The sequence below is a fragment of the Anopheles coustani genome (assembly GCF_943734705.1).
Source record: "Anopheles coustani chromosome X unlocalized genomic scaffold, idAnoCousDA_361_x.2 X_unloc_3, whole genome shotgun sequence".
NCBI lineage: Eukaryota > Metazoa > Arthropoda > Insecta > Diptera > Culicidae > Anopheles > Anopheles coustani.
This window is the reverse complement of record NW_026525137.1, coordinates 183,999-201,371: the sequence shown is the minus strand read 5'-3', so window position 1 is coordinate 201,371 and position 17,373 is coordinate 183,999. Positions and strand designations below refer to the sequence as shown.

At 40.1% G+C, this 17,373-nt stretch overlaps 2 protein-coding genes across 2 annotated transcripts in view; both read right to left on the bottom strand.

Annotated features, from left to right (window-relative positions):
- LOC131270436 (uncharacterized) overlaps positions 1-12,330 on the bottom strand; it is a 110,154-nt gene extending 97,824 nt beyond the window's left edge. The window contains exon 1 of the mRNA XM_058272426.1: positions 10,456-12,330. Within this exon, the coding sequence (XP_058128409.1) occupies positions 10,456-12,330 (1,875 nt within the window). The remainder of the gene's footprint in view (positions 1-10,455) is intronic.
- Positions 12,331-12,384: 54 nt separating this feature from the next.
- On the bottom strand, positions 12,385-15,015 carry LOC131270435 (uncharacterized). Its single transcript, XM_058272425.1, has one exon. The coding sequence runs from the start codon at positions 15,013-15,015 to the stop codon at positions 12,385-12,387; it is 2,631 nt and encodes an 876-aa protein (XP_058128408.1).
- Positions 15,016-17,373: the final 2,358 nt, after the last annotated feature.

Here is a 17,373-nt window from a genome sequence, read left to right as displayed (position 1 = left end):
TCTTCACTTGTTTGACTAAAATTGAATTTCGTTTCTTTTGGTACCCTGGGCGTATTTTTAGCTCTTCTAGTTTTCGAGATATTCACGTTTAAAGTTGGAAGTTTTTTCAGAAAAAGAGCATTTTCGTTGTTTCGTCCTATGAAGGCCTATCTTTGAACGCTCATAACTTTGTTTTCGTTCTTACGATTTTTAATCTGTCTTCTCTTGTTTGACTAAAATTGAATTTCCTTTCTTTTGGTACCCTGGGCGTATGTTTAGCTCTTCTAGTTTTCGAGATATTCACGTTTAAAGTTGGAAGTTTTTTCAGAAAAAGAGCATTTTCGTTGTTTCGTCCTATAAAATGCCTATCTTTGAACGCTCATAACTTGTTTTTCGTTCGTACGATTTTTAATCTGTCTTCACATGTTTGACAAGAATTGAATTTCCTTTCTTTTGGTACCCTGGGCGTATTTTTAGCTCTTCTAGTTTTCGAGATATTCACGTTTAAAGTTGGAAGTTTTTTCAGAAAAAGAGCATTTTCGTTGTTTCGTCCTATAAAATGCCTATCTTTGAACACTCATAACTTTGTTTTCGTTCGTACGATTTTAAATCTGTTTTCACTTGTTTCACTAAAATTGAATTTCCTTACTTTTGGTACCCTGGACGTAGTTTTAGCTCTTCTAGTTTTCGAGATATTCACGTTTAAAGCTGGAAGTTTTTTCAGAAAAGAGCATTTTCGTTGTTTCGTCCTATAAAATGCCTATTTTTGAACGCTCATAACTTTTTTGTCGTTCGTACGATTTTTAATCTGTCTTCACTTGTTTGACTAAAATTGAATTTCCTTTCTTTTGGTACCCTGGGCGTAGTTTTAGCTCTTCTAGTTTTCGCGATATTCACGGTTAAAGTTGGAAGTTTTTTCAGAAAAAGAGCATTTTCGTTGTTTCGTCCTATAAAATGCCTATCTTTGAACGCTCATAACTTTTTTTTCGTTCGTACGATTTTTAATTTGTCTTCACTTAATTGACTAAAATTGAATTTCCTTTCTTTTGGTACCCTGGGCGTATTTTTAGCTCTTCTAGTTTTCGAGATATTCACGTTTAAAGTTGGAAGTTTTTTCAGAAAAAGTGCATTTTCGTTGTTTCGTCCTATAAAATGCCTATCTTTGAACGCTCATAACTTTTTTTTCGTTCGTACGATTTTTAATCTGTCTTCATTTGTTTGACTAAAATTGAATTTCCTTTCTTTTGGTACCCTAGGCGTATTTTTAGCTCTTCTAGTTTTCGAGATATTCACGTTTAAAGTTGGAAGTTTTTTCAGAAAAAGAGCATTTTCGTTGTTTCGTCCTATAAAATGCCTATCTTTGAACGCTCATAACTTTTTTTTCGTTCGTACGATTTATAATCTGTCTTCACATGTTTGACAAGAATTGAATTTCCTTTCTTTTGGTACCCTGGGCGTATTTTTAGCTCTTCTAGTTTTCGAGATATTCACGTTTAAAGTTGGAAGTTTTTTCAGAAAAAGAGCATTTTCGTTGTTTCGTCCTATAAAATGCCTATCTGTGAACGCTCACAACTTTTTTTTCGTTCGTACGATTTTTAATCTGTCTTCACTTGTTTGACTAAAATTGAATTTCCTTTCTTTTGGTACGCTGGGCGTATTTTTAGCAGTTCTAGTTTTCGAGATATTCACGTTTAAAGTTGGAAGTTTTTTCAGAAAAAGAGCATTTTCATTGTTTCGTCCTATAAAATGCCTATCTTTGAACGCTCACAACTTTTTTTCGTTCGTACGATTTTTAATCTGTTTTCATTAGATTGACTAAAATTGAATTTCCTTTCTTTTGGTACCCTGGGCGTATTTTTAGCTCTTCTAGTTTTCGAGATATTCACGTTTAAAGTTGGAAGTTTTTTCAGAAAAAGAGCATTTTCGTTGTTTCGTCCTATAAAATGCCTATCTTTGAACGCTCGTAACTTTTTTGTCGTTCGTACGATTTTTAATCTGACTTCATTTGTTTGTTCAAAATTGAATTTCCTTTCTTTTGGTACCCTGAGCGTATTTTTAGCACTTCTAGTTTTCGAGATATTCACGTTTAAAGTTGGAAATTTTTTCAGAAAAAGAGCATTTTCGTTGTTCCGTCCTATAAAATGCCTATCTTTGAACGCTCATGACTTTTTTTTCGTTCGTACGATTTTTAATCTGTTTTCTTTTGTTTGTCTAAAATTGAATTTCCTTTCTTTTGGTACCCTGGGCGTATTTTTAGCTCTTCTAGTTTTCGAGATATTTACGTTTAAAGTTGGAAGTTTTTTCAGAAAAAGGGCATTTTCGTTGTTTCGTCCTATAAAATGCCTATCTTTGAACGCTCATAACTTACTTTTCGTTCGTACGATTTAAAATCTGTCTTCACTTGTTTGACTAAAATTGAATTTCCTTTCTTTTGGTACCCTGGGCGTAGTTTTAGCTCTTCTGGTTTTCGAGATATTCACGTTTAAAGCTGGAAGTTTTTTCAGAAAAAGAGCATTTTCGTTGTTTCGTCCTATAAAATGCCTATCTTTGAACGCTCATAACTTTTTTTTCGTTCGTACGATTTTAAATCTGTCGCCTTTTTGTTTGACTAAAATTGAATTTCCTTTCTTTTGGTACCCTGGGCATATTTTTAGCTCTTCTAGTTTTCGAGATATTCACGTTTAAAGTTGGAAATTTTTTCAGAAAAAGAGCATTTTCGTTGTTCCGTCCTATAAAATGCCTATCTTTGAACGCTCACAACTTTTTTTCGTTCGTACGATTTTTAATCTGTTTTCATTAGATTGACTAAAATTGAATTTCCTTTCTTTTGGTACCCTGGGCGTATTTTTAGCACTTCTAGTTTTCGAGATATTCACGTTTAAAGTTGGAAGTTTTTTCAGAAAAAGAGCATTTTCGTTGTTTCGTCCTATAAAATGCCTATCTTTGAACACTCATAACTTTGTTTTCGTTCGTACGATTTTTAATCTGTTTTCACTTGTTTGACTAAAATTGAATTTCCTTTCTTTTGGTAGCCTGGACGTAGTTTTAGCTCTTCTGGTTTTCGAGATATTCACGTTTAAAGCTGGAAGTTTTTTCAGAAAAAGAGCATTTTCGTTGTTTCGTCCTATAAAATGCCTATCTTTGAACGCTCATAACTTTTTTTTCGTTCGTACGATTTTAAATCTGTCGCCTTTTTGTTTGACTAAAATTGAATTTCCTTTCTTTTGGTACCCTGGGCATATTTTTAGCTCTTCTAGTTTTCGAGATATTCACGTTTAAAGTTGGAAGTTTTTTCAGAAAAAGAGCATTTTCGTTGTTTCGTCCTATAAAGGCCTATCTTTGAACGCTCATAACTTTGTTTTCGTTCTTACGATTTTTAATCTGTCTTCACTTGTTTGACTAAAATTGAATTTCCTTTCTTTTGGTACCCTGGGCGTAGTTTTAGCTCTTCTAGTTTTCGCGATATTCACGGTTAAAGTTGGAAGTTTTTTCAGAAAAAGAGCATTTTCGTTGTTTCGTCCTATAAAATGCCTATTTTTGAACGCTCATAACTTTTTTGTCGTTCGTACGATTTTTAATCTGTCTTCACTCGTTTGACTAAAATTGAATTTCCTTTCTTTTGGTACCCTGGGCGTATTTTTGGCACTTCTAGTTTTCGAGATATTCACGATTAAAGTTGGAAGTTTTTTCAGAAAAAGAGCATTTTCGTTGTTTCGTCCTATAAAATGCCTATCTTTGAACGCTCATAACTTTGTTTTCGTTCTTACGATTTTTAATCTGTCTTCTTTTGTTTGACTAAAATTGAATTTCCTTTCTTTTGGTACCCTGGGCGTATGTTTAGCTCTTCTAGTTTTCGAGATATTCACGTTTAAAGTTGAAAGTTTTTTCAGAAAAAGAGCATTTTCGTTGTTTCGTCCTATAAAATGCCTATTTTTGAACGCTCATAACTTTTTTGTCGTTCGTACGATTTTTAATCTGTCTTCACTTGTTTGACTAAAATTGAATTTCCTTTCTTTTGGTACCCTGGGCGTATTTTTGGCACTTCTAGTTTTCGAGATATTCACGATTAAAGTTGGAAGTTTTTTCAGAAAAAGAGCATTTTCGTTGTTTCGTCCTATAAAATGCCTATCTTTGAACGCTCATAACTTTTTTGTCGTTCATACGATTTTTAATCTGACTTCATTTGTTTGTCTAAAATTGAATTTCCTTTCTTTTGGTACCCTGAGCGTATTTTTAGCACTTCTAGTTTTCGAGATATTCACGTTTAAAGTTGGAAATTTTTTCAGAAAAAGAGCATTTTCGTTGTTTCGTCCTATAAAATGCCTATCTTTGAACACTCATGACTTTTTTTTCGTTCGTACGATTTTTAATCTGTTTTCTTTTGTTTGTCTAAAATTGAATTTCCTTTCTTTTGGTACCCTGGGCGTATTTTTAGCTCTTCTAGTTTTCGAGATATTTACGTTTAAAGTTGGAAGTTTTTTCAGAAAAAGGGCATTTTCGTTGTTTCGTCCTATAAAATGCCTATCTTTGAACGATCATAACTTGTTTTTCGTTCGTACGATTTAAAATCTGTCTTCACTTGTTTGTCTAAAATTGAAAATCCTTTCTTTTGGTACCCTTGGCGTATTTTTAGCTCTTCTAGTTTTCGAGATATTCACGTTTAAAGTTGGAAGTTTTTTCAGAAAAAGAGCATTTTCGTTGTTTCGTCCTATAAAATGCCTATCTTTGAACGCTCATAACTTTTTTTTCGTTCGTACGATTTTTAATCTGTCTTCACTTGTTTGTGTAAAATTGAATTTCCTTTCTTTTGGTATCCTGGGCGTATTTTTAGCTCTTCTAGTTTTTGAGATATTCACGTTTAAAGTTGGAAGTTTTTTCAGAAAAAGAGCATTTTCGTTGTTTCGTCCTATAAAATGCCTATCTTTGAACGCTCATAACTTTTTTGTCGTTCGTACGATTTTTAATCTGTCTTCACTTGTTTGACTAAAATTGAATTTCCTTTCTTTTGGTACCCTGGGCGTATTTTTAGCTCTTCTAGTTTTTGAGATGTTCACGTTTAAATTTGGAAGTTTTTTCAGAAAAAGGGCATTTTCGTTGTTTCGTCCTATAAAATGCCTATCTTTGAACGATCATAACTTGTTTTTCGTTCGTACGATTTAAAATCTGTCTTCACTTGTTTGTCTAAAATTGAATTTCCTTTCTTTTGGTACCCTGGGCGTATTTTTAGCACTTCTAATTTTCGAGATATTCACGTTTAAAGTTGGAAGTTTTTTCAGAAAAAGAGCATTTTCGTTATTTCGTCCTATAAAATTCCTATCTTTGAACGCTCATAACTTTGTTTTCGTTCGTACGATTTTTAATCTGTTTTCTTTTGTTTGTCTAAAATTGAATTTCCTTTCTTTTGGTACCCTGGGCGTATTTTTAGCTCTTCTAGTTTTCGAGATATTCACGTTTAAAGTTGGAAGTTTTTTCAGAAAAAGAGCATTTTCGTTGTTTCGTCCTATAAAATGCCCATCTTAGAACGCTCATAACTTTTTTTTCGTTCGTACGATTTTTAATCTGTCTTCACTTGTTTGACTAAAATTGAATTTCCTTTCTTTTGGTACCCTGGGCGTATTTTTAGCAGTTCTAGTTTTCGAGATATTCACGTTTAAAGTTGGAAGTTTTTTCAGAAAAAGAGCATTTTCATTGTTTCGTCCTATAAAATGCCTATCTTTGAACGCTCACAACTTTTTTTCGTTCGTACGATTTTTAATCTGTTTTCATTAGATTGACTAAAATTGAATTTCCTTTCTTTTGGTACCCTGGGCGTATTTTTAGCTCTTCTAGTTTTCGAGATCTTCACGTTTAAAGTTGGAAGTTTTTTCAGAAAAAGAGCATTTTCGTTGTTTCGTCCTATAAAATGCCTATCTTTGAACGCTCACAACTTTTTTGTCGTTCGTACGATTTTTAATCTGTCTTCATTTGTGTGACTTCAATTGAATTTCCTTTCTTTTGGTACCCTGGGCGTATTTTTAGCACTTCTAGTTTTCGAGATATTCACGTTTAAAGTTGGAAGTTTTTTCAGAAAAAGAACATTTTCGTTGTTTCGTCCTATAAAATGCCTATCTTAGAACGCTCATAGCTTTTTTGTCGTTCGTACGATTTTTAATCTGTCGCCTTTTTGTTTGACTAAAATTGAATTTCCTTTCCTTTGGTACCCTGGGCGTATTTTTAGCACTTCTAGTTTTCGAGATATTCACGTTTAAAGTTGGAAGTTTTTACAGAAAAAGAGCATTTTCATTGTTTCGTCCTATAAAATGCCTATCTTTGAACGCTCACAACTTTTTTTTCGTTCGTACGATTTTTAATCTGTCTTCACTTGTTTGACTTAAATTGTATTTCCTTTCTTTTGGTATCCTGGGCGTATTTTTAGCTCTTCTAGTTTTTGAGATATTCACGTTTAAAGTTGGAAGTTTTTTCAGAAAAAGAGCATTTTCGTTGTTTCGTCCTATAAAATTCCTATCTTAGAACGCTCATAACTTTGTTTTCGTTCGTACGATTTTTAATCTGTTTTCTTTTGTTTGTCTAAAATTGAATTTCCTTTCTTTTGGTACCCTGGGCGTATTTTTAGCTCTTCTAGTTTTCGAGATATTCACGTTTAAAGTTGGAAGTTTTTTCAGAAAAAGAGCATTTTCGTTGTTTCGTCCTATAAAATGCCCATCTTAGAACGCTCATAACTTTTTTTCCGTTCGTACGATTTTTAATCTGTCTTCACTTGTTTGACTAAAATTGAATTTCCTTTCTTTTGGTACCCTGGGCGTATTTTTAGCAGTTCTAGTTTTCGAGATATTCACGTTTAAAGTTGGAAGTTTTTTCAGAAAAAGAGCATTTTCGTTGTTTCGTCCTATAAAATGCCTATCTTTGAATACTTATAACTTTCTTGTCGTTCGTACGATTTTTAATCTGTCTTCACTTGTTTGACAAAAATTGAATTTCCTTTCTTTTGGTACCCTGGGCGTATTTTTAGCTCTTCTAGTTTTCGAGATATTCACGTTTAAAGTTGGAAGTTTTTTCAGAAAAAGAGCATTTTCGTTGTTTCGTCCTATAAAATGCCTATCTTTGAACACTCATGACTTTTTTTTCGTTCGTACGATTTTTAATCTGTCTTCATTTGTTTGACTTAAATTGAATTTCCTTTCTTTTGGTACCCTGGGCGTATTTTTAGCACTTCTAGTTTTCGAGATATTCACGTTTAAAGTTGGAAGTTTTTTCAGAAAAAGAACATTTTCGTTGTTTCGTCCTATAAAATGCCTATCTTAGAACGCTCATAGCTTTTTTGTCGTTCGTACGATTTTTAATCTGTCGCCTTTTTGTTTGACTAAAATTGAATTTCCTTTCCTTTGGTACCCTGGGCGTATTTTTAGCACTTCTAGTTTTCGAGATATTCACGTTTAAAGTTGGAAGTTTTTTCAGAAAAAGAGCATTTTCATTGTTTCGTCCTATAAAATGCCTATCTTTGAACGCTCACAACTTTTTTTTCGTTCGTACGATTTTTAATCTGTCTTCACTTGTTTGACTTAAATTGTATTTCCTTTCTTTTGGTATCCTGGGCGTATTTTTAGCTCTTCTATTTTTTGAGATATTCACGTTTAAAGTTGGAAGTTTTTTCAGAAAAAGAGCATTTTCGTTGTTTCGTCCTATAAAATTCCTATCTTAGAACGCTCATAACTTTGTTTTCGTTCGTACGATTTTTAATCTGTTTTCTTTTGTTTGTCTAAAATTGAATTTCCTTTCTTTTGGTACCCTGGGCGTATTTTTAGCTCTTCTAGTTTTCGAGATATTTACGTTTAAAGTTGGAAGTTTTTTTCAGAAAAAGAGCATTTTCGTTGTTTCGTCCTATAAAATGCCCATCTTAGAACGCTCATAACTTTTTTTTCGTTCGTACGATTTTTAATCTGTCTTCACTTGTTTGACTAAAATTGAATTTCCTTTCTTTTGGTACCCTGGGCGTATTTTTAGCAGTTCTAGTTTTCGAGATATCCACGTTTAAAGTTGGAAGTTTTTTCAGAAAAAGAGCATTTTCATTGTTTCGTCCTATAAAATGCCTATCTTTGAACGCTCACAACTTTTTTTCGTTCGTACGATTTTTAATCTGTTTTCATTAGATTGACTAAAATTGAATTTCCTTTCTTTTGGTACCCTGGGCGTATTTTTAGCTCTTCTAGTTTTCGAGATATTCACGTTTAAAGTTGGAAGTTTTTTCAGAAAAAGAGCATTTTCGTTGTTTCGTCCTATAAAATGCCTATCTTTGAACGCTCATAACTTTTTTGTCGTTCGTACGATTTTTAATCTGACTTCATTTGTTTGTCTAAAATTGAATTTCCTTTCTTTTGGTACCCTGAGCGTATTTTTAGCACTTCTAGTTTTCGAGATATTTACGTTTAAAGTTGGAAATTTTTTCAGAAAAAGAGCATTTTCGTTGTTTCGTCCTATAAAATGCCTATCTTTGAACGCCCATGACTTTTTTTTCGTTCGTACGATTTTTAATCTGTCTTCACTTGTTTGACTTAAATTGTATTTCCTTTCTTTTGGTATCCTGGGCGTATTTTTAGCTCTTCTAGTTTTTTAGATATTCACGTTTAAAGTTGGAAGTTTTTTCAGAAAAAGGGCATTTTCGTTGTTTCGTCCTATAAAATGCCTATCTTTGAACGCTCATAACTTGTTTTTTGTTCGTACGATTTAAAATCTGTCTTCACTTGTTTGTTTAAAATTGAATTTCCTTTCTTTTGGTACCCTTGGCGTATTTTTTAGCCTTTCTAGTTTTCGAGATATTCACGTTTAAAGTTGGAAGTTTTTTCAGAAAAAGAGCATTTTCGTTGTTTCGTCCTATAAAATGCCTATCTTTGAACGCTCATAACTTTTTTTTCGTTCGTACGATTTTTAATCTGTCTTCACTTGTTTGACTTAAATTGTATTTCCTTTCTTTTGGTATCCTGGGCGTATTTTTAGCTCTTCTAGTTTTTGAGATATTCACGTTTAAAGTTGGAAGTTTTTTCAGAAAAAGAGCTGTGAACGATGCCCCCAACCGTATATTAACAACGCTACTTTGTGTTGCAAGCGTTTTAAAAAAAGCGGTGTTTATTCGGGCTATCTTCACAGTCGAATCAAGAAAAGGGACCGCTTCCCTTCGTATCTTATATTTATACTCTCCGTATCGCGATGGCCGTTTCGCGATGGCCGGTTCATTTTCAAAATGCCCATCGGGGCCATCATGCGCGCATCTTGATCGGGCGAAATTTCGCCCAACCAAGGTAAGCAGTTAAGGAGTGTTTCTTTGACCTCTCTTACTCTATAAGCCCTGCCTGTCACTGCCTGTCACTATTGTTTACTTCTCGATTCCACTACCGCGTGGATACCAATCTAGTTTAAAAGTCGTCGGCCAGTGTTACTTTGTAACATTCTCCCCACCGGTATGCTACGTGAAGTGGCCTACCCCTGTTTCTGGCCGACATCTAACACAGCGATATTTACGGCCGGCCGTTCGATTATTCCGCTCAAAGTTTTAACTTGCACGCGTCGTACTTGCCCATCCGCGGATCGGTATGTTTTTATCACGTGCCCCCGTGGCCAGCAGTTCCGAGGGTTGTTTGTATCCGCTACGAGGACTAAGTCTCCCTCCTCAATTGGTTTAGTGGATTTGTGCCATTTAGTCCTCCTCGTCAGATGGGGTAAGTACTCGGTAACCCATCTTTTCCAGAAAAGATCTGCGAACTGTTGTGCTGACTTCCATGACCTCCGGAGCGACGGCGGCGAGTCGTCAAATGGCACTGCTGGTTTACTACCGTTGGAACTCCCTAAAATGAAGTGATTGGGAGTTAGTGGGGCTTCGGCTTCATCTTCAACTGGTACGTCTGTCAACGGTCGCGAGTTTACAATCAACTCCACTTCACTCAAACTAGCTCGTAGCAGCTCGTCGGACGGGTTATGTGGAAGGGCCAGTTTGGTAAGCGTTTTCTTAATTGATTGTACCAGTCGTTCCCATGATCCTCCGAAATGTGGCGCAGCAGGTGGATTTAAAATCCATTTCGTTGTAGGTTGGACGAATTCTGTCATCAGGCGCTCTTGATCCACTGCTGCCATCGCTTCCCGTAGCTCACGTGAGGCTCCTACGAAGTTTGTGCCTCGATCACTGATGAACTCGAGAGGCATTCCCTTCCTCGTGATAAAGTTGCGGATCGCAAATATGCAGGAATCTGTGGAGAGGCTATGTGCGATTTCGATGTGGATCCCTCGCGTTGTCAGGCACGTAAATATGACTCCCCACCGTTTTTCAGCTCTTCTCCCCACTGCGACTAGCATCGGACCGAAGTAGTCAATTCCGGTGTACGAGAACGGTCGCTGAAATGCTGCTAGTCGCTGGGGCGGCAGATTTCCCATTGCGGGGTTTTGAGGGAGCGCACACTTTACCTTGCAGTATTGGCATCGGTGCCTTACCTGGTTGTACGTGGCCTTGAGCTGCGGGATGTGATACTTAAGGCGGACCTCATTGACGACTGTTTGGTGATTGGCGTGCTTGTACTTGCTGTGGTAACTGTTAATCAGCAGTTCAGTGACGTAGTGCCGTCGGGGGAGAATTATGGGGCGCTTGGTATCCTCGCCGACCCATACACATTTCTCGATCCTGCCTTTGATGCGTAGCACTCCATTCACATCCAGCATCGGGCTTAGCTTATACAGCGGGCTCGATTTCTGCAGTGGTCGCTTCCAAGGATGCTTCACACATTCTTTACTGCTGAGTACATGTATCTCGTCGGCATACTCAGATCTTTGTACATCTCGATAAATTGCGTTTTCTGCACGCTCCAGCTCTTCATGCGTCAGGCTATCAAGTTGCTTATGCTCTTTGGCTATGCCCTTCCTGCAATTTCCCAAAAAGCGGTATACATAAGCTACCGCCCTTAGTAGCCGTTGCCACTTTGAGAATCTGGTGAACTCGATATTTGGCGTCGTGACCGTGTGATGTAGCAGGCTATGTCGAATCTCCTCGCTTGTCTCTCCGGGTTTTTGTTCGACTATGGGCCACTGATCCTTTGGTTCCCATAGGAAATCAGGCCCACGGAACCACCTACTCGAGGGGCTGAGGTCTGGTGGCTTTTGCCATTTTGTTCCTTCATCCGCTACGTTGAGCCGTGTAGATAGCCAGTTCCACTTTTCCGGGTTTGTAGTATCTAGTAGCTCACTGACCCTAACTGCCACGAACTGGCTGTATCGGCGATGGTCGGATAGCAACCAACTCATAACGGTGCGCGAATCCGTCCAGAGGAATCGGTGAGTTATAGCAATTCGGTGGGATAACTGTATCGTCTCTGCTAAGCGGGCACCTATGACTGCGGCCTGAAGTTCGAGTCGTGGGATGGAAACGAACGTAATAGGGGCCACCTTCGTCTTTGAGCCTACTAGGGCGCACTCGATCACACCGTTTTCCTCGAATCGTAGGTAGGCGACGGCTGATGCCCCATTTTCACTGGCGTCGCAGAACATGTGGAGCTCTACTCTTTCTGCGTTGGCCGTCGTCTTACTCCGATAACACCTTGGGACGCTGACTCTTTGAACATTGGGCAACGCGGTTACCCAGATTTGCCACTTAACGGCGAGGTGTCCGATAACCTCGTCATCCCATGGGCTCTTAGCGCGCCAAAACTCCTGTAGAAGTATCTTCAGATACATGAGGAAGTTTCCTATTAGCCTCAAGGGATCATAAATTGCCATAAGCGTTTTTAGTACTATCCTCTTCGTAGGTGCTCGCTCACCAAGCAGCACTCGTGGATCGTACCTCGGGGATATTTTAAACGTGAACACGTCCGTCGCTGTGTTCCACCACATTCCAAGGACCTTTTCCGTCGACATTTCGCTCTCGACAGGAATGTCCACTCCGTTGTTCTCGTTGCCATTCAACAACATTTTCACCGTGGTGGAATTGGACAGCCAATTCCGTATCTCAAACCCGCCTTGGGAGTGTATATACTGGACGTCACGGGCTAGATTTATGGCTTCTTGCTCTGTTTCTACGCTCGCGAGCATGTCGTCCACGTAATGCTCGTACTTTATACACTCCACAGCTTTGGGTAGTGTAGCCTCGAACCTTTCCGCATTTATGTTCTTGACGTAATGTGCGGTGCTGGGTGAACACGCGGCACCGAATGTCATCACTTTTAGTACGTAATGCTGTGGGTCGCTACCGAGTTTCCCGTCGTTCCATAAGAACATTTGGCTGCGCTGGTCGCGAGGGTTCATGTCTACCTGGAAGAACATCTCGCGGATATTTCCCGTCACTGCCACCTTGTACTCTCTGAACTTAAACAGGACCATGAGTAGACTCACCAATTGGTCCGGGCCGGTGAGTAGCATGGAGTTTAGGCTTACTCAGTTCGCCTTTGCCGCCGCATCGAACACTACTCGAATCTTCCCAGGCTTATTCGGATTGGTCACCGGGAAGATCGGCAGGTACCAGTCGTTTGGCGTTCGAGTAACCTGCTCCTCGGGAGTGAGCTTTCTGACGTACCCTTTCTGCTCGTACTCCACGATCTTGTTGTGCATTGCTTTAGCCAGGTCGGGATCTCTTCGCAATTTTCTTTCGAGACACTCGTGTCGCTTTAGGGCCATTGCTCGGCTATCAGGCAACTTAACATCCTCGTTCTTCCACAGCAGACCAGCCTCATAGCGATTATCCTTTAAGTGAACGCTGGTTCCAAGCAACATCAGCGCGCGTTCCTCATCCCGCGAACGTAAACTTGTAGTCGGTCGATATATCCCAAGTGACTCTAGCGTAAAGTAGTGTTTCAATGCCATGTTTATTATATCATCTCTTTCTTTGTTGCACGGACAGATGTGGGCATTTACCGATGCCATCTTTACATCTTTAGAGGCGGGCTGTTTGTATGGCCCATACAACACCCAACCGAGACGAGTTTTTGAAGCGGCTGGTTCGTTCGGCTCTCGTTCCACGGTTCTCAGCGCCTGTCCAACGAAAATGTTGTCGACCCCAATAAGGATTCGTGGAGCCTTGGCGGTGTACCCACGCAGCGGAAGTCCCTTGAGGTACTCGTACTCCTCGCTTATGACCGAGGGCGCAACCGACTGCTTCCTCAGACTTAAGCTGGCAACGGTGTGTACTGAGTGAAGGTCGAAAATTGCGGAACTTTCAACTCCGGAGATTTTCAGTGACACTTCAACCGATTGCTCCTCTCGACGTCCTTGGTTTCCCGTCCAGGAGATACAGAGCGGACGGGGTTGTCCGACAAGACCCAGCTCTTCCACCAACGAGTGGTCCATAAAGGTCGCCGTCGAACCGTCATCCAACAGTGCGAGCGTATTGATGGTTCTGCCCTTTCCGTGCAGCGTCACCGGGATGTATTTGAGGAGCACACCATCATACGGACCAACGTGGAGGTTGCAGCTCATCGTTTTCTCGGCGGCTCTTCCTGACTGGCGTTGTCGTACAAAATCCTCGTCGTGGAGCAGCTTGTTGTGCCGTCGGTTACACCCGTTCACACCGCACAACACATCCACACGACAAAAACGCGGATGTTTCTTCAGACAGGTTCTGCACACGGCGTGGGTCTTGATGTACCGCCATCTCGAATTGACGTCCATGCCGAGAAATTTGCCGCACTCTGCCAGACTGGAACACTTCCCTGAACACACGGAACAGGGTTCCCCATGATTCACGGTGACGGGCTCTGCAGACTGACCTGAGATATGGACGTTCACGTTAGCGTACTTACGCGGGTGGCCTGAGCGACCACCGCCTTCGCGTTGTAAGTCCCGGGAGATTGGCTTAACACCCTGGCAAGCTGCGCTGACTAGCTCCTTCATCCAATCGTTGAAGGCCAACAGTGTTGCCCCCCCGTTGATGTTCCGTTGGTAAAACCAGTTCAGCCTCACCGTCGGTGGCAGCTTCTCCACCAACTCGTTCAACAGCGATCCTCCGCTGAGATACTCCTGTAGACCGCAGCTCTTCATCGCCGCACACAGGTTCCTGACCGCGACACCGTAATCGACCAGGGTGTCAAATCGGTCGTCCTTTGGTGGTGGCATCCGTCGAATTTTGGTCATCAACGACTCCACAATGAGCTCCGGGCGGCCATAGCACTCTGTCAGGATGTCGATTGCATCCGGTACGCTTGACGGATGGTAGAGGCAACTTTCCACGGCGTCCCGTGCCTTCCCTTTAAGGCACCGTTGAAGGCGAAGCAGGTTCTCTTCATTGGTGTACCCGCAGATGGCCGTAGAGTGCTTATAATTGGCGATAAACACCGACCACTCCTGCGGGTCCCCGGAGAACGTTGGCAACTCTCGGCTCGTGCACTGTCTTGCCGAAAGTTGGCTTTGGTTCAGCAGCTCGAAGCTTTCGGAGTGGCTTCCGTTCACTGCTGGTTCCGGCTGCCTCGCAGTGACGCGTGTAGGCTGCCGGAGTGAGGCGTGAAGTAGGCGTCGTTTTTCCTCCTGCCGACGCTTTTCGCACTCCTCAATGACGCGCAGTTTTTCTTCGAGCATTCGTTGCTCGTACTGCTCGTCGATCCGTTTAAATTCCGCTTCCAGCACTGCATCGGAGTGTGCGGCTGGAGCACTTAAACCGCGATGGCGGATCTGTTCGTGATGGCGCACTTTCTCTAGTATGCCGCCATGCTCGCCTGGCGCGCTTCGCGCGCGCGCATCTTCACATTCAACGTCCATCGCTCTGTATTCGTCGTCGAGCTCATCTGCGATAGACGACGCTGAGTCAATGACGATGTCGCCAAGCTCCTTCATCACGGCCGTTAGCTCACGCTTGGCGTACCGAGCTCTCCGCACTAACTCGTCCACTTCGCTCACGGATGACCCTCTTGACGTTGGCCTTTCCGTGGCGGGCCGCATGATCGTTGAGCTGGCCAACGGGTCCGAAGTGGCCGGCTGCACACTTCTCCTGCTTGGTGGCCTCTCGGTGGCGGGCGGATGCTGCTCCTGCCCTGTACCACCGAGCTCCTCGGTGCGCGGGGCCACTGGACGGAACATCACTTATCACGTAGGTTCGTAACTCGATCCGCGAATGATCCTTCTGGTCACTATGCGACTCAATCGCGTTTACCTCGAACGGCGAATGTTCCTGGGTGCAGTCGCGACTCAATCGCGTGAACTTATCACCTCTCGTTCGGCGGAAAACACTCGCGGGTTCACTTATTACTTATCCCGTTCAACGGGAACCACTACGCGCGTTTTTTAAAAAATGTGAACGATGCCCCCAACCGTATATTAACAACGCTACTTTGTGTTGCAAGCGTTTTAAAAAACGCGGTGTTTATTCGGGCTATCTTCACAGTCGAATCAGGAAAAGGGACCGCTTCCCTTCGTATCTTATATTTATACTCTCCGTATCGCGATGGCCGTTTCGCGATGGCCGGTTCATTTTCAAAATGCCCATCGGGGCCATCATGCGCGCATCTTGATCGGGCGAAATTTCGCCCAACCAAGGTAAGCAGTTAAGGAGTGTTTCTTTGACCTCTCTTACTCTATAAACCCTGCCTGTCACTGCCTGTCACTATTGTTTACTTCTCGATTCCACTACCGCGTGGATACCAATCTAGTTTAAAAGTCGTCGGCCAGTGTTACTTTGTAACAAGAGCATTTTCGTTGTTTCGTCCTATAAAATGCCTATCTTTGAACGCTCATAACTTTTTTTTCGTTCGTACGATTTTTAATCTGTCTTCACTTGTTTGACTTAAATTGTATTTCCTTTCTTTTGGTATCCTGGGCGTATTTTAAGCTCTTCTAGTTTTTGAGATATTCACGTTTAAAGTTGGAAGTTTTTTCAGAAAAAGAGCATTTTCGTTGTTTCGTCCTATAAAATGCCTATCTTTGAACGCTCATAACTTTTTTGTCGTTCGTACGATTTTTAATCTGTCTTCACTTGTTTGACTAAAATTGAATTTCCTTTCTTTTGGTACCCTGGGCGTATTTTTAGCTCTTCTAGTTTTTGAGATGTTCACGTTTAAATTTTAAAGTTTTTTCAGAAAAAGAGCATTTTCGTTGTTTCGTCCTATAAAATTCCTATCTTTGAACGCTCATAACTTTTTTTTCGTTCGTACGATTTTAAATCTGTCTTCACTTGTTTTACTAAAATTGAATTTCCTTTCTTTTGGTACCCTGGGCGTATTTTTAGCTCTTCTAGTTTTCGAGATATTTACGTTTAAAGTTGGAAGTTTTTTCAGAAAAAGAGCATTTTCGTTGTTTCGTCCTATAAAATGCGTATCTTTGAACGCTCATAACTTTTTTTTCGTTCTTACGATTTTTAATCTGTCTTCATTTGTTTGACTTAAATTGAATTTCCTTTCTTTTGGTTCCCTGGGCGTATTTTTAGCACTTCTAGTTTTCGAGATATTCACGTTTAAAGTTGGAAGTTTTTTCAGAAAAAGAGCATTTTCGTTGTTTCGTCCTATAAAATGCCTATCTTAGAACGCTCATAACTTTTTTTTCGTTCTTACGATTTTTAATCTGTCTTCACTTGTTTGACTAAAATTGAATTTCCTTTCTTTTGGTACCCTGGGCATATTTTTAGCTCTTCTAGTTTTCGAGATATTTACGTTTAAAGTTGGAAGTTTTTTCAGAAAAAGGGCATTTTCGTTGTTTCGTCCTTTGTATAAAATGCCTATCTTTGAACGCTCATAACTTTTTTGTCGTTCGTACGATTTTTAATCTGTCGCCTTTTTGTTTGTCTAAAATTGAATTTCCCTTCTTTTGGTACCCTGGGCGTATTTTTAGCTCTTCTAGTTTTCGAGATATTTACGTTTAAAGTTGGAAGTTTTTTCAGAAAAAGGGCATTTTCGTTGTTTCGTCCTATAAAATGCCTATCTTTGAACGCTCATAACTTGTTTTTCGTTCGTACGATTTAAAATCTGTCTTCACTTGTTTGTCTAAAATTGAATTTCCTTTCTTTTGGTACCCTTGGCGTATTTTTAGCTCTTCTAGTTTTCGAGATATTGACGTTTAAAGTTGGAAGTTTTTTCAGAAAAAGAGCATTTTCGTTGTTTCGTCCTATAAAATGCGTATCTTTGAACGCTCATAACTTTTTTTTCGTTCGTACGATTTTTAATCTGTCGCCTTTTTGTTTGACTAAAATTGAATTTCCTTTCTTTTGGTACCCTGGGCGCATTTTTAGCTCTTCTAGTTTTCGAGATATTCACGTTTAAAGTTGGAAGTTTTTTCAGAAAAAGAGCATTTTCGTTGTTTCGTCCTATAAAATGCCTATCTTAGAACGCTCATGACTTTTTTGTCGTTCGTACGATTTTTAATCTGTCGCCTTTTTGTTTGACTAAAATTGAATTTCCTTTCTTTTGGTACCCTGGGCGTATTTTTAGCTCTTCTAGTTTTCGAGAT